This window comes from Ovis aries, chromosome 1 (assembly GCF_016772045.2).
Source record: "Ovis aries strain OAR_USU_Benz2616 breed Rambouillet chromosome 1, ARS-UI_Ramb_v3.0, whole genome shotgun sequence".
Lineage (NCBI taxonomy): Eukaryota > Metazoa > Chordata > Mammalia > Artiodactyla > Bovidae > Ovis > Ovis aries.
Window position 1 is genome coordinate 217118357 of NC_056054.1, and position 23086 is coordinate 217141442.

The 23086-nt window shown below is 43.2% G+C and overlaps 1 protein-coding gene and 1 long non-coding RNA gene across 2 annotated transcripts in view; one reads left to right on the forward strand and one right to left on the reverse strand.

Moving 5' to 3' along the window:
* Nucleotides 1–1111: 1111 nt before the first annotated feature.
* Nucleotides 1112–8975, reverse strand: LOC121816940 (uncharacterized). Its single transcript, XR_006056664.1, has 3 exons — nucleotides 8783–8975; nucleotides 8202–8280; nucleotides 1112–1335 (listed from the first exon to the last, which is right to left on the reverse strand). It is a non-coding gene; the product is annotated as an uncharacterized LOC121816940 (long non-coding RNA).
* A 9265-nt stretch (nucleotides 8976–18240) lies between these two features.
* The window catches only part of SLC2A2 (solute carrier family 2 member 2), a 37676-nt gene continuing 32830 nt past the window's right edge, over nucleotides 18241–23086 (forward strand). The window contains exon 1 of the mRNA XM_004003162.6: nucleotides 18241–18323. Within this exon, the coding sequence (XP_004003211.1) occupies nucleotides 18309–18323 (15 nt within the window). The 5' untranslated portion in view covers nucleotides 18241–18308. The remainder of the gene's footprint in view (nucleotides 18324–23086) is intronic.

Below are 23086 nucleotides of genomic sequence, written 5' to 3' on the forward strand. Positions count from 1 at the left end.
TACCAATCTACTCCCATTACAGTATTCAGTTCAGTTCAGTTCAGTCGTTCAGTCGTATCTGACTCTTTGCGACCCCATGGACCGCAGCACACCAGGCCTCCCTGTCCGTCACCAGCTCCCAGAGTTCACGCAAACTCACGTCTATCCAGTCAGTGATGCCATCCAGCCATTTCATCCTCTGTTGTCCCCTTCTCCTCCTGCCTTCAATCTTCCCCCAGCATTACAGTATTCTCTGTCAGTAAATGGCAATTTTGCTCCTCCAGACCAGAAAATATTCTAGTTTCCTTTTTTTGTCTGTGCTGAGTCTTTGCTGCTGCCCAAGGGCTTTCTCTAGTTGAGGCGAGTGGGAGCTACTTCCTTCACTGAGGTGACTTCTCTCGTTGTGGAGCATGGGCTCTAGGTGTGCCAACTTCGGTAGTTCCAGCACTCAGGCTCAGTAGCTGTGGCACACAGGCTTAGTTGCTCCATGACACATGGGATCTTCCCAGACCAGGATGGAGCCTGTGTGCCCTGCATTGGCAGGCAGATTCTTAACCACTGGACCACCAGGGAAGTCCAAGATGACACTTTTAAAACATTGACTAATATACAGGTTATGCCACTTTTCTGCTCAAGTGCTCAAGGTCTTCCCATCTTACTCAGAACGTCAGTGTCCTTACAGTGGCCTATAAGGCCCTCGTAAATCTGACCTACATTTTGCTCCATCCCCAACCACCGCTACCACTTCTCTGACTTCATCTACTTTTTCCCTAGTTCACTTTGCTCAGCCACACTGCCTTCCTTGCTTTATCCAGGAAACACTCAAAGCATGAGCCTGTCTTGAGGTCTTTGCCTTGGCTGTCTCCTCTGTCTAGAAAGCCCTCCATTCATGTATCTGTAAAATGTGCTCTCTCCCACCTTTGGGTCTCTGCACAAATATTCCTATCCTATCAGAGACCTATATAAGATAATTCCCAATTCCCCATTTAGTCTCCACTTTATTGCCTTTCATAGAGCTTATCAACATCTAGTTTGTTCACTGGCCTATCTCCTGTACTTACAAGAATGCCTGGCAAATAGTAATCAGTAAGTATTTATTGGATGAAAAAATGAATGAAAATAAATAATAACAGAGTTTTGGAATTCTTTTATTAAGGTATAAGCCTATAAGACCATTTTCATTTCAATATCAAAACAAAAAGCTGTGTCCAAATTCTATATTATAAAAGCACAGGTCTGCTTCCATGTAGAAAATGAAACCCTCAATGGATTTTCTTTCCTGGGAGGCTTTTAGGAAAGCATCTGGCTGTACTTTCTGGCTCCATGGATCATCTTAACAGGTCAAGGGTTGAAGCCCTGCAGGGTTGGAAGAGAGGCTGCCATATAGAACCTTGAGAAAAATAATATTTCAAGATTCTTACATTTATACAGATAGTGATCCATTTTAAGCTGCCGGCACTGCAGTAAGTGCAGAGTTGCTAGAAGTGGGAAGAGGATTCTAAATTTTGTTTTTTGGTCTAAATGTTTAAACATGATAACAACAATTTTTTTTTCTAAAACAAAAAATAAACAACATTAAAGGTATCTCCTGCTAAATGCAGCTTCAAGAAAGCCTAATGAAAGCCTAATGACATTTTGGTTTTATCATTCTTCCAAGTGACAATAGTTATGAGGCTTCCCTGGGCGGCCTGTAACATCTGTATATATTCAGCTCCATTGAATGTTGTTGCATGAAGTTCTGTTGTAGGAAATTGACACATGCCTTCTGATGAATCTTTGTGTCACTTAGTCTTGTAAAGGGCACAACTTGTAGTTTCAATTTGCTCAACCATGTATTTTCCTGCTCACTTAATAAAAGAATTATTAAAAATAAAAGAAGAAAATAATGAAGTGATATAAAGCAATATAACAGTAAAAGAATTATTTTGCTTATTACTTTTCATATCTTTTCACAAATCTGTTGAGATGCAGGATAATGTGTAATTCAAGTTAAATAGCAAGAGTGATGGTCTTAATCAACCTTTTCTAGTACCAAAGCCATTTTTGGATTCCAAAAATGCTATAGATTCTTGGAGTCCTTTACAGAAGATAGAGAGTATTGGTTTCCATTATAGATGAAGAACAGGAAACAGGTGCTAAGTAATGCCTGAGGTATCAGTCATGGCAGATGATCTAAGCATCACAGATTGCAGTTGTAAAAGACACCATAAATGATTGTAAAATAATTTCTCAATAATTTATGTGACAATATTTTAGAGTGTTGGTTTTCTTTAAAATTGAATAGCATCAGCTTGAATATGTGTTTTTATATTTCTGTAAGCAACTAAGTTCATGTTCCATGACAACAACAATTTTAAAAGGGCCACCTCCAGCCAAAAAATAGTCATCTTAGATTCCAAAGTTCAAAGTTACTTTACCAGATAATGTCAGGACGACACAGACCAGCAGCATTATGGTCTGACAGAATGTTCTAGCCCTATGCCCATGCTGCAGGATCTCAGGTTATCCTGTATTACTAAACTCATTTCGTAAAAGAGATGCCAGTTAAGATTGAGGAATTTAGGGCTAGGAGGCATCACTGGAGCAGAAAGAAATAGTATAGCCTTCAGGATAATCTGATGCTTTCCCCTCATCTCATCCTTCCTCCTCACTAGGACAGCCATTAATAATTGGAGGCCCATCAATCTGACAGGCCAAAGTTATCACCGGTCCAAGACCAAGAACAACAGAGTGACTTTTCCATAAAGCTCATTTAAAGACAGTCTTTTTGCAGGTGGCATGCTCTCATATAATGAAGAAGATGTATGTGAGAATCTGATAATAATATGTATACATTCATTTCACTGAATGTTCTAGTTTGGTAAATTTAATTGGCAGCCTTTTTGTTGGTCCCCACAAGATTTGGGGTAGCATAGGGAACACTTTAGTTTTGTTTTTGAAATTTCCCTGCTTAGTCGAAATTTTTTTAATGTGGTAATAATTGTTCATGGTTGTTGTTTAGTCACTAAGTCATGTCTGACTCTTTGTGACCCCGTGGACTCTAACCTGCCAAGCTCCTCTGTCCATGGGATTTCCCAGGCAAGAATACTGGAGTGGGTTGTCATGCTTTCCTCCAAGGGATCTTCCTAATCCAGGGATCGAACCTGCGTCTTCTGCTTGGCAGGCAAATTCTTTACCACTGAGCCACCAGGGAAGCCCAATAACTGCTCTAGGGAACTTATGAAAGTCCAGATCATTTTTTTTTTTTAGTATAGGAATGTACTGCCCATCTCAAAAATTGATGGGATAAATATAGAAAGGGAAGAAAGAGGGAGGGGCATCACCCAGCATCAGGCTCAAAGCAGATGGCCCACTTGGTGTCCATATTTAGATTTCTGTTGCTAGCTTTACCCAGGTAGTTGGTGGTTAATCTTAGGCAGAATTCAAAGCACTTCCACAGGCCAAAGTACCCACACAGAGTGGACATGCCATAAGACAGAGGCCACTGCGTCAGCTAACTGGATCCCAGTCACTTTATCAGCCTGAGTTTCCCAATCATTTTAAATATGATGACTTCCCATAATCACCTAAGAAGCTAAAAAGCACAAAAAGTTCACTAAGGCTTCTAAATATAACTGCATTTTATAAGCCACATCATTTGAAAAAATTAGTTGTACGTGTGAGTCATTTAGTCTACAAACAATGCTCAGTATATACTTGGGTATTGGACCCTTTGTTCTAGATCCATACCCCCAGCCCTGCTGAAGTCCTGGGTCCATAATTTGGAAATTGTAACTGTTTGCATCTTCCTTAAAGACCTTCATTTGTTTGGCTTGCTTCTGGCTGCGTTCTGCAGCATGTGGCATCAAACCCTGCCACTGCATTGAGAGCATGGAGTCTTAACTACTGGTCTACCAGAGAAGTCCCAGAACCTTCTTTTGTATCTTTGTTGTGTTTTATGGCAGCATTTAATGTGGATATGGAGAAGGCAATGGCACCCCACTTCAGTACTCTTGCCTGGAAAATCCCATGGACGGAGGAGCCTGGTAGGCTACAGTCCATGGGGTCACTGAGGGTCAAACACGACTGAGCGACTTCACTTTCACTTTTCACTTTCATGCATTGGAGAAGGAAATGGCAACCCACTCCAGTGTTGTTGCCTGGAGAATCCCAGGGACGGGGGAGCCTGGTGGGCTGCCGCCTACGGGTCGCACAGAGTCGGACACAACTGACGCGACTTAGCAGCAGCAATGTGGATATATTAATGGTCATTGGTTCAGTTCATCTTAACAAAGCTGCTTTATCATCTTCAAGTATCAGAGAACTCAAACAAAAAAAAGTATTTTTATTTTTTGCCTGCTTATGTGCTGTGCTATGCTGTGCTTAGCCGCTCAGTCATGTCAGACTGTTTGCAACACCCTGGACTGTAGCCCACCAGGCTCCTCTGTCCATAGGGATTCTCCAGGAAAGAATACTGGAATGGGTTGCCATGCCCTCCTCCAGGGGATCTTCTCAACCTAGGGATCAAAGCCAGGTGTCCCACATTGCAGGCGGATTCTTTACCAACTGAGCCACCAGGGAAGTATATGCCATCTTGTTTCTTTTAGAAGTGTTGGAGGTAGCCACAATCTGACTTTTGACAAGCCACACACAAACCCACCTAAATAGAGAAAAACCAAGCAATTATTTATTTACCAGCTGCCAAGGACAGAGAAGCCTCTCAGGCTACAGTCCACAGGGTCACAAAGAGTCAGACACGACTGAAGCGACTTGGCATGCAGGGCACATATGACGTAGCAGGGGCGCTTCCTAGGTGGCATTGCTGGTAAAGAACCCACCTGCCAATGCAGGAGACAGAAGAGACACAGGTTCAATCTGTGGGTCGGGAAGATTCCCTGGAAAACAGAATGGCTACCCACTCCATTATTCTTGCCTGGAAAATTCCATGGACTGAAAAGCCGGGCAGGCTACAGTCCTTGGTTTTGCAGTCGGACATGACTGAAGCAACTTAGCATACATACACATTACATAGCAGTCCTCACACTGGATGCTGAGGCAGAACGCTGATGAAGAAATGATCCCTGCCTCCAAGGAGCTGCAGTCTCCTTTTGCTAAAGGGCAGGTGGGGAAGGCAAGGGAAGAACACCAACAGGCACAGAGAGGACACCAAAAGAAGGAGAGCCCAGCATTTGCCAGAGGAAGGCAGGGACTGCTCTGGGACTGAAGAGAAAGGCCCTCTGCCTGGAATGTTTATGGAAGGCTTCCAAGAAGAGGTGGTCTTCACCAGATCATGGGACAGGAAGAAAAGGGAGAGAGAGATTCCATTGAGTGGGAGGGGCTGGAACAAAGGTAGAAAGGAATGAAGATGTAGGCCCTGAAACAGGCAAGGAATTCAGCAGGACTAGAGAAAGCGCTGATGGAGCAGGAAAATCAGTCACATGCCTACTTAGATGGTGAGCGTATTCTTTACACTCCATGCTCTAACACAGGCCCCAGGAGTTCAAAATCCTGATTCAGCTGTCTGCCTGGCCTCCGTGGGCAATGTCTGATGAATGAATCATACCATCAGTAAGGAACGTGGTTAATTCTCTGTGTTGGTGGTGGAAACCCGTGAGAATGGAACATTTTGGGCATGTTATTCCCAGCATTCTTTCATTTGCTGTCTCTAGCAGCAAGTCGCCAAATTCTTTATTGAACCCCAGCTTTGAAGCGTGAAGCTGTCCTGGGCCCTACTTGCCCTAACTCCCCTGCTCCTAAGAATCACCGAAGTGCTTGTTACTAAGACAAGCTTTTGGAATACCCCCACCCAGCTGTGAACAGCAGTCTGTAATTTGGGTGCCCATGGTCTTGAACAACTGTGAACAACAACATCTCATACTTTGAGAAATGCTACACTTCTAGAGTTTTCCTTTCTTCCCCTTTCAATGATTCAGCATATTTCCAGTGTGTCTAGACACCAAAAGTGTTTCCAAACAACCACCCCTTCTCATGTTGTGCAGGCATGTTGGTACCATTTTTTGACCCCAGTAGGGATTGGAGAAGACTTACCCAGAAGCTGCTATGACCAGCCAAATGGGTCAGGCCACCTAGGCCACCGACCCTTCTCATCTCCTCTGCTGCTTCCCTTCATCACTGGGGCATTCTTCTCCTAACAGCCAGGAGCTTTGCTGCCCCCAGGGCCTGAGCCACCTACTTGGAGACACAACACTGCAGCCTGTGGCCTCAGCTCAGAGGCTTTGCTGAAGACACCGGATGCCTACCTGCTCTCCTACACAGGACATTTTCTTCTTGTTTTCTTGAAGTTAATTTAATAATACCTTTTACTTTTAAAATATACCCTTTGAAAAGCACATTCTATTGCTTATGTGTGTGTGTATGTGTGTGTTGCTTTAGTCTTGTCCGATTCTTTGATGATCCCATGGACTGTAGCCCGCTATGCTCCTCTGTCCATGGGATTCTCCAGGCAAGAATATTGGAGTGGGTTGTCATGCCCTCCTCCAGGGGATCTTCCTGACCCAGGTACATTCTTTACCTTCTGAGCCACCAGGGAAGCTACTTTCGCCTATTTGCCTGTACTTTGCTATTCTTATTTATATGACTTTGAACTTCTTTTCTTTTTTCACGCTGACCCTCTTTCTGTCTCAAAATTTTAAACCTCCATTTATTTTTACATCCTTTTTATCTTAGAATTAGGTTGAGATTAAAATTTTGTATTGCTACTTGCTTAATACTTGTCATTTTATGTCATTGTTGTTTAGTTGCTAAGCCCTGTCTTTTTTGAGACCCCATGGACTGTAGACTGCCAGCCTCCTCAGTCCATGGAATTCTTCAGGCAAGAATATTGGAGTAGGCAACCATTTCCTTCTGCAAGGGATCTTCCCTACCCAAGGATGGAACCCGCATTTCCTGCATTGGCAAGCAGATTCTTTACCATTGAGCCACCAGGGAAGCCCTGTCTTTTTATACTCAACTTCTAATTTCTCTTACTTAGCTATACATATATTTTTTTGTTCTATTTAGCCTCTTCCTTTTATTTGGCAACTGTCTTGATCTCTGCTTCTTTGCAACCTAAAATTCTTCTTAACTTTGATTTTCTCCTTCTTTGAATACTTTTATGCATAAATAGCTCCATTTACCTTGTGTTATTTGCTTTCAACCCTTTCCCTCTTTTTATTTACATTTTATGCTTTAATCTACACTTATAATCTTTCTTTACTCTTAATTCCTTAGTCTCTTGGTTGTTTCATTAGTCTTGCCTATTTTTTATATGTTCTAATTATTTTTTCCTTATACATTTTAATTTTTTCCATCATATTTTTAAAAATTTCCCTAGTTCTAATTTAGAGCTTTATGCTTAATCTCCTCATTTTGTGAATGGAATTGCTGAGATGCAGAGTTAGAAAAAACTTGCTCAAGATCTTAAGATGGGCAGTGATGGAACCGAAATAAGAAGCTGGCTCTATTGGTGACCAGTCTGGTGCTTTTCAAGCAAACCACTCCAATAACAATGACTATGCAAAGAGTACAGTCCCCTGGTGGCTCAGATCATAAAGAATCCACTTGCAAAGCAGGAGCTGCAGGAGACTCTGTTCAATCCCTCAGTCAGGAAGATTCCCTGAAGGAGAAAATGGCAACCCACTCCAGTATTCTTGCCTGGAGAATCCCATGGACAGAAGAGCCTGGTGGGCTAGAGTCCACGGGTCACAAAGAGTCAGACATGACCGAAGCAACTTAGTATGCACACATGTGCAAAAAGTACCCATTTTCTTTAAAATAAAGAATTCCAGGGACTTCCTTGGAGGTCCAGTGTTAAGACATCGCGCTTCTTCTACGAGGGGCGGGGTCGGCAGGGTGGAGGAGGTGGGTTCGATCCCTGGTCAGGGAACCCACATGCCTTGTGGCACAGCCAAAAAAATAGGAAAATAAAATACAATAAAATAAAGAAAGCCTGGGTAGCATCTCATTCAAGAACATTAGGTTTATAAGACATTAGAGTCAAGACTGTGATTCAGTGTCAGTGATCACCCTGGGAGAAGGTTTTTCTTGACCTTTCACTAAAAAAAACATGTGGAAATAATGTGAAAAAGGGAAAGCCAAGAATTGACTTTATTTGTAAAATACACAGAAAAACAGGGTGTGAAGTCAGAACACAATATGCAAACACTCTAAGCGAACAGACAACTCTAAGCCTCTGTTTTCTTGTTCCTAAAATGGAATCATCTGGCTATTCCTGCCATACTCACATTTTTGTTATGTTGATCAGATCAGAGCACCAACAGAAAAGTTCTTTGTAAACTTTGTGCCTAGTTGTTCTCATAATGCCTATAAAATTCAAGAGAAATATTAGAGGAATATTATTATAAAGAACACCACTTTTACTTTTTAAATATTAGTATGTATATTGGTTTATCTAAAAAGGGAAAGAATAAGATGTTATGCTACTCTAAATACTCCAAATCATATCCTCCCCTTCTTTTCTTATTTTTTTTATAAATCAGCTATTTATAAAATAGCTTTTATTGACTTTCTATTGTTTGATGCACATTTCCATCCAGTGCTCTTGGGTTTATAGTCCTGTGTTATATGCCTGCTTCATTCCTCAAGTTCTGATGGATTTTTTAAAATGAATATAACAATACCTTAAAGAAAAATACTTTATAAGAAACTCTGTCCTTAGACTCAAATTTGATCTTACCAATCAAGCAATGACTTCTGCAGCAAACTTGTGGTTTCTTCCCTGACCTATTTCTTACTTCTACATTCCCACCAACATTCCACTACAATCTTTGTGGAAGTTGACAGTGACAATGAGAACAAGCATTACCTTGCACATCTGGTATTCGAGACGATTTTTTAATTTCATTATCCAATAAACTTTTCAGACAGCAATCTTTCAGGGCCTTGGCATCTGGGGTGGTTATCTCCGAGGCAGAACGGGCTCAGCAGCAGCAAATTAATGGATTAAAATGCTGAGTAAATTCTCACTGGTGAGCAACGTGGGAGTATGGATGAGTTAAGTCAGGTGTTACTAATGAGGACAACAGATCAGGAACATTCTAGACCCGGAGGTGCCTCCCAGCCAGTGCTACAACCACCAGAAAATAACTAGAATAGAATTGTCACTTGGGACACACGTGTGGGAGCACCTGACCATCTTCTTGCCCTTTAGTATGAAGCCATAGGCAAGAAACCTATCCCTCGCTGTGATCTTACATGTGATCTCACAGGCCTTACTCTGATCTTACATGTCTTGGAAGGACAAAATTGCAAGGAACTTAGAACTTCAGTTAGAAGTTCTTCACTTAGAACTCACAACTTCCCGTCAGAGACCCTCAGGTCCCTGAGTGACTCAAGGTGGCCTGGAGGCCTGCATCAGCAGTGGAGCAAGAAGCTTCCTAGGACGACATTCTTTCCTCCCCATGTTTCTGACCTTCTTCACCCTGTACATCAATGACAAAACAGAGGCAACAGAGCCCACCCACAATGTTTGGTCTTACAACGTTGACCAAATGTATTTTTCCTTAAGGTAGTATTATATTCATTTTTAAAAATCCATCAGAACTTGAGGAATGAAGCAGGCCTATAGCATAGGACTATAAACCCAAGAGCTCTGGATGGAAATGTGTACCAAACAATAGAAAGTCAATAAAAGCTAATCTGATTTATAAAAAAAGAAGAAAAGAAGGGGAGGATATGATCTGGAGTATCGAGAGTTGCACAACACCCTATTCTTTCCCTTTTTGGATAAACCAATACACATTTGACCTGCAGTCTTACATTTGTCAGGGTAAGAGGCCTGTGTTCTTGCTGTAGCAAAGCAGAGCAATTTCTGCCTTCAGCTCAGCATAGGCCACCTGGGGAGACCTTAGAAAGAGAGAAGAAAGAGGAGTGACTGGAAGCGAGAAGACGGGGCAGGACACAACCTTAGGGTAGACTCCTCTTATGAGAGGAGACTGGCCACCACAAAGAAGGCTCCATCCTTCAGCAGTCTCGGACATCCCTAGAGGCCCAGCGGGTTGCTCCTAGGACCATGGACACTGTGCTATCTACAACATGGAAGCACGGAGGCGCTGAGCTTCATTAAAAAAAATTTTTTTTTCTGTTTTTTTGGCTGCCCTGGGTCTTCCTTATGGTGCTCTGACTTTCTTCGGTCATGGCAAGCTGGGGCTTCCCTTGATGCAGAGCATTGGTTCTAGAGCAAGCGGGCTCAGCAGGTTGTGGCACCAAGGCTCCAGAGTGCACACACCTCTCTAGTTGTAGCACGCAGGCTTAGTTGCTCCTTGGCATGTAGGCTCTTAGCTCCCCAACCAGGGATCGAACCAGTGTCCCCTGCACCAGAAGGCAGATTCTCAACTGCTGGACCACCCAGGAAGACCCTTGAGCTTCAATTTTTGATGTATTCATTTGAAAACCACTTCCTCTTCCCACCAACCACCACAAAGTGCTTCCCCAAACCCACTTGCCCTGTTCAAAGAGGGAAGGTGATTTCAAGATGTAAGGGAGAGAGATATTCCATTTGGGTTTATTTTTACCTGTCTTGCCACTGACGTTCCAAGTCTCTGAAGAGATGCCAGAGCCCACATTGGCTGTTTGTGAACAGTGAGGATTTTCTGAGGAGAGTTAGTGTTACTTGCTCAGTCTGTCTGACTCTTTGCAACCCCATGGAATGTAGCCCACCAGGCACCTCTGTCCATGGAGTTATTCTGGCAAGAATACTGGGGTGGGTTGCCATGCCCTCCTTCAGGGGATCTTCCCAATCCAGGGATCAAACCCAGGTCTTCCACATTGCAGGCAAATTCTTTACTGTTTGGGGCACCAGGGAAGCCCTTTCTGAGGAGAATGGGATTAACAAATATAGCTGAGTGTGTCTCTTCAAGTTCTACAAGACAAAAAAGCACCTGGTCAACAACTCGCCCACCACTGAGTTGCACCATCTGCCTGTTACAGTACATTCCTGGAACTCTTCTCTGTCTGGTAAACAGCTGTCACGAGAACCATTTCTCCCTGACACTGCTTCTTTTACTGGTGACCTATTGGTCAAGAGCACTGAGCAACATTGTTTGCTAAACCTCAATGATGACCTCATGATCTTCACTCCCAATTTATATATCAACCTCTCTTAGCACCCTGAAAATTAGGCAGCAAATGGTACAGAAGGCAGTGAAAGAAAATAGCACAGTGTCGGGAAATGATTAACTCACAGACATTAAAGAGACACAAACTCATAAATAGAACGATGCCCTGCAGAGTATTGTGGGCATTTAGGCACACTTGATATAAAAATGGTTAGGAACAGGGAATTTTAATTGACTTAATTTAAACTGAGATGACTCAAGAATTGCAAACAAAAACTTTCTGCATGCAGCAGCACCATTCAATTTAGACCGAATGGCCCAGTGATTAACTAATTTGAGACAGTGGCTCACTGATAAATTGCCATAGGTGCACATCTGTCAAAGGAATTTGTCACAGATTGTCAAACCCCCGTGATACGAATGACACACATCCACTCATTAGGTGGCACTTGTTCTTTTCATGAGCCTTCATTGACCTCAAGGACAAATAACACAAGCCCCAGGCTAAAAGAAGGAACAGAACTCACGTAGCTAGTCAACCTTGGGGGTCATAACTTTTGGAGAGGATGTTAGGAACAAAGAATCTGAGAGCAGAAAAATACTAAGAGCTGACATGTACTGAGAGCTGATGACATTCTGGGCTTTATTCTAAGCACTGTACCCATACTATCTTATTTAACCCTCACAACAATCCCTAGAGACTGATCCAGTCTTCATCTTTCATGTGACGAGACAGAGATTATCCAGTTTGTTCTATAGATGAAACTTAGAGGAGTTGAGCAAGACTTGTCCATAGTCAAAGAGCTAACCCTTTGGGGAGGGAAAACCCAAAGGACATCTCTTGACCCCAGTCCAGCACACCAAACCCTTGTAAGAGGGTGGCAAGAATTCATTTTACAAGGTTTACTGAGTTCAGAAAAGACATAAAACCATTCCAAGAAGGGGAAACTTTCCATCATGTCCAGAGTAATTGATGGCCAGTAGGCTAAAGGGGTCAGCCAGGTGACATCTGGACTGGCCAGAAGTAGAGACACAGCTGCTCTTCTTCTCCTCATGTTCTCTCTCAGACCAGCAGAGGCCTGGGGTGCTGGAAAGGGCTATTGGGACACCTGAGGAACTGGGCATCACTGTGTACAGCTTCTGAGCCACACTAGGAAAGCAAACTAAGAGGAAGCTTCTCGAGGAGGAGGAGTTAAACTAAGACCTCACCCTAACATGGCAGACAGGACAAATCTGGAGAGGAGGCAAAGGGATAGAAACAAAAGTAGGAGGTTCAAAGGGGCTGGTGAATTGGAAAGGTACCTACTAAACTGAAAACAGAGACATTGCTAACCAACTGTTGTGGCTGAAAGTGGTGGCAGAGGGTCATTCCAGCTTTATCTGTAGCCTACAAAATGTTCTCAGTGACAATAGTCTCATGTATTTATATTTAATTTGCCATTAAAATGAAGTATTTTTGAAAGGAGAAAAACAGATAAATGAAAAGTGAGGGCAGTGTCTAGACTTGTACAGCTATTGGGTAGCTTTTCAAGTGGTACCTGAGACTCCCAGTGTGAGTCACTGAATGGCAATTAAGGTCACTATATCAGTCCCAAAGGGGCTTCCCTGGTGGCTCAGCAGTAAAGAACCCACCTGCCAATGCAGGAAATACAAGAGAGAGATAAGCAGATATAAGGTTTAATCACTGGGTCAGGAAGATCGAAAGAAGTGGCAACCCACTCCAATATTCTTGCCTGGGAAATCTCATGGACAGAGAAGCCTGGCAGGCTACAGTCTGTTGGGTCACAAAGAGTCAGAGATGGCTTAGTGACTAAACAACAACAATCTGTCCAAGAAGTTAAGATAGTCACAGCCCCAGTGACCAGGGCTATTTCCTCTTCCCTGCACCTGGGGGCCATAGGTTTTCCTTTGGGAGGGAATCAAGAGGTCCCCCAGGGAGAGAGAGAGAGAGATTTTGAGGAATTGTCTCATGTGGTCGTGGATGCTTGGTGAGTCCAGAATATGATGGGGGAGGCCAGCAAGCTGGGAAGTCAGGAAGGAGTTAGAGTGTTGAGTCCAAAGCCTGAGAATTCCCTCTTGCTTAGGAGACGTCAAGTTTTTGTTCTATCAGACTTTCAACGGATTGGATGAGACCCACCCACATTCTGGAAGGCAACCCACTTTATTTAGTGTCTACTGATTTTAATACAAATCTCATCCAAACCCGTCACAGAAATATCCAGATTAATGTTTAATCAAATGTCTGGGCACTGTGGCCTGCCACGTTGAGACATCACATTAATCATCACAGCATGTAACCTTTGAGGACCTTAAGAAGATTGTCCTGTGCTGAGGCTAAGAGGGAAGGACATGGGGCAGGTTGTTTGTACCAGTTCTGTCTGTGGCAGCCAATAAATTAGCCTATTTCCTTTATTCCTTTTCTTTCTTTTAAACTTGCCCATTACTGAGTCAATTCAATGACTAATCCATAGGTGGGTTAGGAGCAACTAGTGCTTGCCTGGTGGCTCAGATGGCAAAGAATCAATGCAGGAGGCCTGGGTTCAATCCCTGAGTCGGGAAGATTCCCTGGAGAAGGAAATGGCAACCCACACTAGTATTCATGCCTGGAGAAGCCCATGGACAGAAGAATCTGGCAGGCTACAGTCCATAGGGTCCCCGAGTCAGACACAGCTAAGGGCTTAACACACATAAAAAGGGATTAGTAGATTCTTCTGACTAGCTCAGTGATCATGTAGCAACACTTAGACACTCTCAGATAATAAACCCAAATGCACACAGAGGCCTGGGGACCTCTTGACCGCCTCCCAAAGGCAAACCTGTGGCCCCCAGGTGCAGGGAAGAGGAAGTATCCCTGGTCACTGGGGCTGTGACTCTCTCGACTTCCTGGACAGATTACTGTTGGTCTTTAGTTCCAAAGTCATGTCCGACTCTTTTTGAAAGTGAGTGCCCCTGCTTTCTCTTCCTAAGCACCTGTGTAGTTTCTTTCATGGAAAGTAAACCCCACATGAGCAGATACTCTGTTTTGTTCATTGTTGTGACTAGTGCCTACAAAGATGTTCAGTAAATACTGCATTTATTGAATGTTAAATCAATAAATGTCCCAATGCCAGCCTCAGACTATTACAAGAAAGTAACTCTTTTTGAACTTCTTTCATTTGTTAAACAAATATTGAGTGCCTACTATGTACCAGGCACTCTCAAGCCGTGGCAGATAACAAGAAGGGCAAGATCTCCTCCACATTCATGGAACTTAAATGTGGTGAGGAAAGTGGACCATGATAGACTGTAGCCTATCACGCTCCTCTGTCCATAGGATTTTCCAGGCAAGAGTACTGGAGTGAGTTGCCATTTTCTCCTCCAGAGGATTTTTCTGACCCAGGGATTGAACCCGGGTCTCCTGCATTGTAGGCAGACGCTTAATCATCTGAGCCACCAGAGAAGTCCAAATAATAAAATAGTAACAATAAATTTAAATAACAAAATAATTTCAATATTTGATATTTTAATAATTAGATATTTTGACTAGACATTTCAATTTATTAAATGTTTAATTTTTAATAAATAATGGTAAATCAGATTTCAAGCATAGATCTATAAAGAAAATAAAGCAAAGTAACAGGCCTGAGAATGAGTTGGGGGGTAGGTTGTGCCCACCTTAAGAAGCCTGCTTGGAGAGCCTTGTTGAATCCTCAAGGGAATGTAAAGGAGCCAACCTCAGACAAACCTGGGGTGGAGTGCTGTAGGCAGAGCAACGTCAAGTACAAAGCTGAGACTGGAACATGTTAACCAAGTCTGAGGACAGTGTGGCTAAGCCCAGAGAAGGAGGGCAGTAAAAGGCTAGGTCAGTGTCAGGGAAGGTTATATCAAATCAGCCTCTCAGGCTGTGCTGACCAGTGTGGGTTTGCTTCTAAGGGTGACAGGGAAGTCTTTGGAGACTTTTAAGCAAGGGGTATTACTTTCTGGTGCATGAGCCATAAGAGCTGTGGGTTTGATCCTGGATCAGGAAGAGATCCCTGGAGGAGGGCATGGCAACTCACTCCAGAATTCTTGCCTGGAGAATCCCATGGACAGAGGAGTCCATGGGGCCATCAAGAGTCAGACACCACTGAAGCGACTTAGCATGCATGCCTTACTGTCTGGTTTACTTTTAAAATCACCATTGGCTTCTCTGTCAAAAAGAGACTATAGGATGAGACTGGGGGCAGGGAAGCCAGGCTGGGAAGTCACATTCAGGACAGATACTGGTGGGATGGATCAGAGTGGGATCTGTGGAGAGGGTGAGAAGAGGCAGGCTACAATAAGGACAAACTTGACTCAGAAATCTTAAAATACACTGGCTTTCTTCAGAATCTAGGACCTCCCAATATTCTTCCCGCACTCCTGTGTTGGCCCAGTTTGAACCCATTTTATTTGGTTCTCCAGAGATGCCTTTCAGACACGACTGAGCGACTTCACTTTCACTTTTCACTTTCATGCATTGGAGAAGGAAATGGCAACCCACTCCAGTGTTCTTGCCTGGAGAAGCCCAGGGATGGGGGAGCCTGGTGGGCTGCCTTGTATGGGGTCGCAGAGTCAGACACGACTGAAGCGACTTAGCAGCAGCAGCAGCAGCAGCAGCAGCAGAGATGCCTTTGCACTTCTCCATACCTGAGCCTATCAGAGAGGGATGCAGCATGCTAAGAGAGTGAGTTGTCTTTTTTCCATTTATAGAAATAAACTCTCATTTCACTCAAAGTAAAGATACTATGGGGTTTCCCAGGTGGCTCAGCCTGTAAAGAACCCACCTGCCAATGCAGAAGAAGCAGAAGTGGATTCGATCCCTGGGTGGGGAAGATCCTTTGGAGAAGGGAATGGCTACCCACTCCAGTCTTCTTGCCTGGAGAATCCCCATGGACAGAGGAGCCTGGCAAGCTGCAGTCCATGGGGTCACAAAAAGTCAGACATGACTGAGCAACTGGGAGGACAAAGATAACACAGAAGAAAGGAGGGGAAGCTCTTTTCCATCCTTGAAAAACTCTCTCCAGTTAGAGCCACTGGTGCCTACTATGAAGATTAAATTAATCAAGAAGTAATCAGAATATGACTTCAAGTGTTTAAAAAGTGAATCCTAAAAAAACAAACAAAACCCACCACACAGAGCTGGTTTTATACCACCCACAGGGCACCTCTGGGTGATTCTAGGCACTGGTGTACCTCATTGGGTGGCCCCCATCCCGCCAGCAAAGCAAGAAAAGGCTGACTTTATCTCACAACCAGGGAAACATGGAGACAACTCCAGGCAACCGGACCCGCCGCTCCTCGGGTGGATGCTAAGGTAGACTCTCCTGAGAGGCTGAAATACATTATCAGTTCTCCGAGAGCTAAATGCCAATGCAGTCACTGTTAACAATTCCTCCACCCTACAACTGGAGATAAAGTTCCAGCCCATCCCTAAAAGGTGCAGAGATTACTTATTTCTGAGTAAGAGCAGAACAGGAGAGGTCTGGGCTAAACCAGAGGAAACTGGTCTGGGTGGCTTAAGGTCCCGCATCCCGGGTTAACGAATAGCAGGGAGCACTTCCAATGGAGAGAACAGCTACCCTGCGTGCGCTGCGTGGCTCCAACCTAGTAAAAGTTAAAGGTTTCCTGACCTCACGCCGCACTCAAGACCATCTCTTAAAAGGTAAATTCCAAAAACAAAGGTTGGTAAACAGAGGGGACTATTATTTTTGACAGCAGCACGAAGACTTTCTGGCAGAATATCATGTCACTGGAAAATGATTGCTAAGGAGTCGTCTCCTGATTTAAGACGCTCTGACAATGGCTGTAGGCATCACCCGCTGAAACTAGAGCAGAAAGCCAGGAGCCAGGCTGTGCACGAAGAGGAGTGAAGCTACCTGGGGTCTTCAAAGTCTGATTTCAAAACTGCCCCCTAAAGCGTGGCTGTGCAACGGAGAGTGCCTTCTGTTGTGATTGAACTGGTTAATGCGTGCAAAGTGCTGAGACCAGCACCTGGCACCAAGCAAGAACTCATAAAGATTAACTATCTTTGCTAATAATACTCGTTCATGCCTTTCCACCAAGAAATTACTGTATTGTTGTCTATAGTTACATTTATCTCTCCATATGCATTATGAGCTCTGAAGTCTCTTTTGATATCGTGCATTGCAGAGCCTGGGACTGTGAGTTGAAATGAATTATTGACTCACTTGCATTATCTGGTAGAAGTGACAGAAATGGAAAGAGGGCAGAGAAATAAAAGACAAATGAAGTCTGAGTTTCCTTTACATCCTCACCCTCTGTTTCTCTGTAACATCCCTCATTTAGCAGCTGTTTGTTACATTTTCTTTGTTGGACACTGGTTCCAGTTGAGCCTCAGTGGAGTCAGTAACACTCTCTGCTAGACACAGTTCAAGCTCAACCGAATGAGATGTCACCCGTCTCCCCACAAGGACTAGACATCACAGAGGATACACAGAAGGGCACAAGCCCAAGCCCTGTGAGCAGGTTTATTTGAGACCTCTCCACTACTGCCCCTGACAGGTACTTCCTGACATACACTGAACCAATAACAGTAATAGCAAAAACAACAGCAACCAACAGTTGCTGAGCACTTATTCTTTCATATATTACCACATTTAACCCAATCAATAAAAGTGTATATTCTGTTCTTTTGTTGTGTGAAAAAACTAAGGCACAGAAAAGTCTCATGCTTAAGGTGACACCACTAGAAAAATGGTGAGATTCAAACCCAAGTTCATGACTGTCCAAGTTCATTCAGGTAACCACTCAAGCCTACAGTGACCCCTGACCACACAGTCTGGCTCTGAAGCAGAAGCACCACAGCACTGGTTCTCTGCAGGGCGTCTGCCTCCTGCGCGCCTGTCTTTCTTGTCCGCACAACAGACCAGGGCAGCCCAGCATATCTCATTTTCTATAAAAGACTCTATAAGCTTTCTTTTTCACTTGCCCCTGGTTACTGCCCCACTTAGCACGTGCCTTAAAACACAACCATCTCTGGTTTGTAACTTACACAGAAGAAACCTGCTCCCATTTTCTTTCCTGGTGGAACAAAGACATTGAAGCCACAGGTAACAGAGGCAAAGCATTTATTGATTAGATTCTCATCAATATTCACCTCTGCCCAAGATTAGACTTGGCCTCATGCCTCCTAGCCTGGCCCCTCCTATTCTAATGTATAACTAGTCTCAGAAAGCTGGAGAAGGACAGTCAGAAGCTGGCCACTGCATCTGCCACTCTAGACCTGGAATTAAGAGGAGGACTCCGGCCCATAAAATGACAGAAGACAAGGTACAGTTGTTTTATGTCCATTTGAGGACACGAATAGGGAAGTCTGTTCAAGTCAGTGAGCATATTGAGGATTCTGTAGGAGTATATTGAAGATTTGGGGAATGTTGGGTGTAGCTACTACAGATGAACCCTTCTTCTCTTGGCCAATTGATAGTTAATTTAGCTGCTAAAAAATCGTTTTTTTTTTTCAGTAATTGGGAGTTTAAGAATATTTGCTCTGTTTTCTGACTAGCCTGTGTAATGTTTTCTCAAGTGGTATGGCATAACCATATTACTGAAGGAATGTGCAAAAAAAGGGCACTTTAACCCAAATCTAACTAATCATGAAACTGATCTGAAATCTTAAAAAATATCAATATATGAGAATGACTGTCCTAGATTAAAGGAGACTATAAAGGACTATTCTAGATTAAGAGAGACAAAGAAGAACTGACAGCCAAATGCAACAAGTGAGCTTAGATTGTGGAAGGAAGAAGAAAACAGCTCCAAGGGACAATATGGGGATAGAACTTGTGGGTATATTAGAAATATTTCATAACTACTACATTCTTGGATATGATAATAGTATTACAATTATAATAGGAGTAGGAGAATGTCTTTTTCTTGGTGAGAACATGCTGAAGGATTTAAGAGTAAAGTGACATAACATCTGATACTTATTTTCGAATGATTTGCCCAATAACACACACAGACACACACAATGAGAATGAAACAAATGTAAAGGCTAACCATTGGTGAACACAGGTGAAGGTTATGGAGTGTTCACTGCACGACTCTTTCAATTTCTCTGCAGAAAAATACTTTTCAAAACAAAAACTTGAAAAGAGAAAGGGTATAGTGCTATTGCTCCCTTATAAGTGTCCCCCAACCAAATCACAATCATACAAGTAGGTAAATGGGTGTTCGAGGAGGGCCCTCTGAGTTCTGATCTGGTGTAACTTACTCTGCCGAGCCTTTCTTCATGTCAGTAAGTGACAAGGCTAGGAGCACAGGCTTTGTGGTCATGATCCTAGATTGGGAGTGTGCTAATGTTGCCTACCTGCTGTGATATGAGGGTTAAGTTTTTTGATTGGCCTATCTACCAATTGAGATTTTAAGAATATTTGCTCTGTTTTCTGACTAGTCTGTGTAATGTTTTCTCAAATGGTTTTTCTGACTTGCAACAAATTAAAAACACGTTGGAATCGAACATAAGGATATAGTATGGGAGATAGGGATTATAATAGTTCTTTACTGTGTGGGGCTTCCCCAGTAGCTCAGACGGTAAAGTGTCTGCCTGCAATGCAGGGCACCTGGGTTCGATACCTGGGTTGGGAAGATCCCCTGGAGAAGGAAATGGCAACCCACTCCAGTACCCTTGCCTAGAAAATCCCACGGATGGAGGAGCCTAGTAGGCTACAGTCCATGGGGTCGCAAAGAGTCAGACACAACTGAGTGACTTGACTTTCTTTCTTTCTTTCTTTTTACTGTATGGGAGTAATTAAATGAGATAATATTAGAGAAACTCAGATGACAAACAGTTTACTACCAATAGCTGTGTGTTTGTACAATGTATATTTAAGGAATACTAACTAGGATTTCATGATTTCTTATTACAGCCCAGGATACAGCTGAAGTAGATAAAACTTTAAAAGCAATATAAAGATAAATATTGAGTTAATAACTATACAGATATTATGTAGATTTGGCAAAAAAAATCATGAAGGTAGCGTTCAAACAACTGAAGTTTGGTAGATACTGCAAAACAGAAGGTGCTTGTCCACAGTGCCTGGCACAGAGAAGATACTCAAGTTTCATTTAAAGTGATTATTACCTTCCCTTGGGAGCCCTAGAAATTGTGCTATAGCACTTCTCTTGAGAATTAAAGAATTGGCTAAAAAGGGAACCCAGAAAGAATGAGAACTAATGTAAAGCACTCTGTCACCTTTGTAAATTCACCCAGGTTGAAAGGAGCTAAGCAGGAGACTGAGGGGTAGGAGCCCTGGATTCTCACTCTGGATATAGCCAGTAATGCGTTGTATAACTTAAAGGACTTGGATTCTCCAACTGAAAAAAGGATTAGACTAGAATCCATTGCTCTCAAAGGTCCCTTGAAACTTGAAAATTCTATAGCTTGAGAAACTCCTGGACTTTTCCAAAGTTGAGTGCAAGATCGCCTTTGACTCGATGTTTGTGGTATTTTGTAGAGGAAACAGTACAAGCTTCTCCTCCCGGCCTAGTCAATCAATAGCTGCTGAAAATCTGAAAATCATTTTGTTTAGCAGTGGGAGTTTAAGATGAGCTTTTGGTTCTAATAAAAGAGTATCTGTTATTTACCAGCTATGTGTGTTGGGAATACCACTTAGTCTCTGAGCCCTGGTTTCCTCACCTGCAAAATGGGGATATTTTATAGTAGTGTTGTGAAAATTGTATGTTTGAAAAATTGACAGGTGGTTTTTTTGGCAAGAGTGATGAACAAGATGATAATGATGTGATTAAAAATCAGTTGCTTTATAGCCCTTTTACTGTTTATAGGAAGAGCATAGTGTGTGTCTTATTCAGTCTTTATAATAAGTCTATGCATAACTGCTGCTGCTGCTGCTGAGTCGCTTCAGTCGTGTCCGACTCTTTGCGGCCCCATAGATGGCCTCCCACCAGGCTCCTCTGTCCCTGGGATTCTCCAGGCAAGAACACTGGAGTGGGTTGCCATTTCCCTCTCCAATGCATGAAAGTGAAAAGCGAAAGTGAAGTCGCTCAATCGTGTCCAACTCTTAGTGACCCCATGGTCTGCAGCCCACCAGGCTCCTCCATCCATGGGATTTTCCAGGCAAGAGTACTGGAGTGGGGTGCCACTGCCTTCTCTGCTATGCATAACTATTATACCCATTTTGGGGGCAAAGAAACTGACAGTTGGGGATGTTAAGGGCCTGGATGGGACTCTTATAGGTTTTCTGACTCCCAAGTTTTGTTTTTCCTGATGGACTCCATCTGACCTCTAAGTCACAAAATAAACACCACATTTTGTTCTATGTTAAGGTTTACCCTACTTGCCCACATTCTTTTCTTCTACATTTATCCAGCAGCATATTTTTAATTGGATATAGAGCATAGCTTTCTTTAACTTAAAATTATTAAGCTCCCAATGTCTTTCAAAAAGTGCAGACTTGATACTTTGCTGCCTATGAAAACGAAGAAGGTAATGGCACCCCACTCCAGTACTCTTGCCTGGAAAATCCCATGGACGGAGGAGCCTGGTGCTGCAGTTCCTGGGGTTGCTGCGAGTCGGATACGACTGAGCGGCTTCGCTTTCACTTTTCACTTTCATCATTGGAGAAGGAAACGGCAACCCACTCCAGTGTTCTTGCCTGGAGAATCCCAGGGACGGGGAGCCTGGTGGGCTGCTGTCTATGGGGTCGCACAGAGTCGGACACGACTGAAGTGACTTAGCAGCAGCAGCAGCCTATGAAAGGTTGAGAAAAGACTTGAATATCTTCTACCACTTGGTGGTTACAGGCCTTCAGACAAGGTCCTTACCCTTTCTGTATCAGTTTTCCCATAGGTAAAACGGTAGAATTCCAACCTACAAGGTTATTGAGAGAAAAGACAAACCAGTTAGATCACAGAGCCTGGACAGAGTGAGCTCCCAGCTAAGTTATCACTAGCTCCTATGCTTATTTGTGGGTCAGTCTCTTGGATGATAGATTGAATGAATTAGGGTTAATGGGCTAATTCAAATGTAGTAGTTTTCAGAAATTCTCCCTCTCATAAACAAAACTTTCTCTGACCAAATCTAACCACATAGAGGGTTGACTACAAATGTTACCTCTTTTTATTTGACAATGGAAAAGGAAAAGATGAGACGCAAAGAGCCAGTTCAGAATGGAGTTCAGAGAGGGAAATCAAGCCTGAAAGTAAGAGATACAAAACAAAAAAAGAAAATGCAATCAAACAGTTCCAGAGACTTCAATATTTGGAATGATCGCTTCAGTTGGGAATTCAAATAACCCGCTTAAAATAAATGAGATTGCTCCTTATCTGACCAAAAATTTCTCTCTCGAGGAGTTAAAGTGGGGAACTACAGGCCATAGGGTGGCAGGACCAGAGCCTTCACTAAAGAAAAGAAGCCAGGAAGACCAGAGGACAAAGATTTTAAGAATAGTCTACGATTTCTAAACATTTAAAACCTCTCCTGAGTGGGACGAGTGAAGAAAGTAGCATTGACATATGTACACTATCATGTGTGAAATAGGTGGCAGGTGGGAAGTTGCTATACAACACAGGGAGCCCAGCCTGGTGCTCTGTGATGACCTAGAGGGGTGGGCTGGGAGGAGGGGATGGAGGCTCAGGAGGGAGGAGCTCCAGTTCCAGTTCCGGTTCAGTCGTTCATTCATATCTGACTCTTTGTGACCCCATGGACTACAGGATGGCAGACTTCCCTGTCCATCACCAACTCCTGGAGTTTACTCAAACTCATGTCCATTGAGTCAGTGATGCCATCCAACCATCTCATCCTCTGTCGTCCCCTTCTCCTCCCACCTTCAATCATTCCTAGCATCAGGTCTGAAAATGAGTTAGTTCCTCAAATCAAGTGGCCAAAGTATTGGAGTTTCCTCTTTAGCATCGGTCCTTCCAATGAATATTCAGGACTGATCTCCCTTAGGATGGACTGGTTGGATCTCTGTGCTGTCCAAGGGACTCTCAAGAGTCTTCTCCAACACCACAGTTCAAAAGCATCAATTCTTCAGCACTCAGCTTTCTTTATAGTTCAACTCACACATTCATAC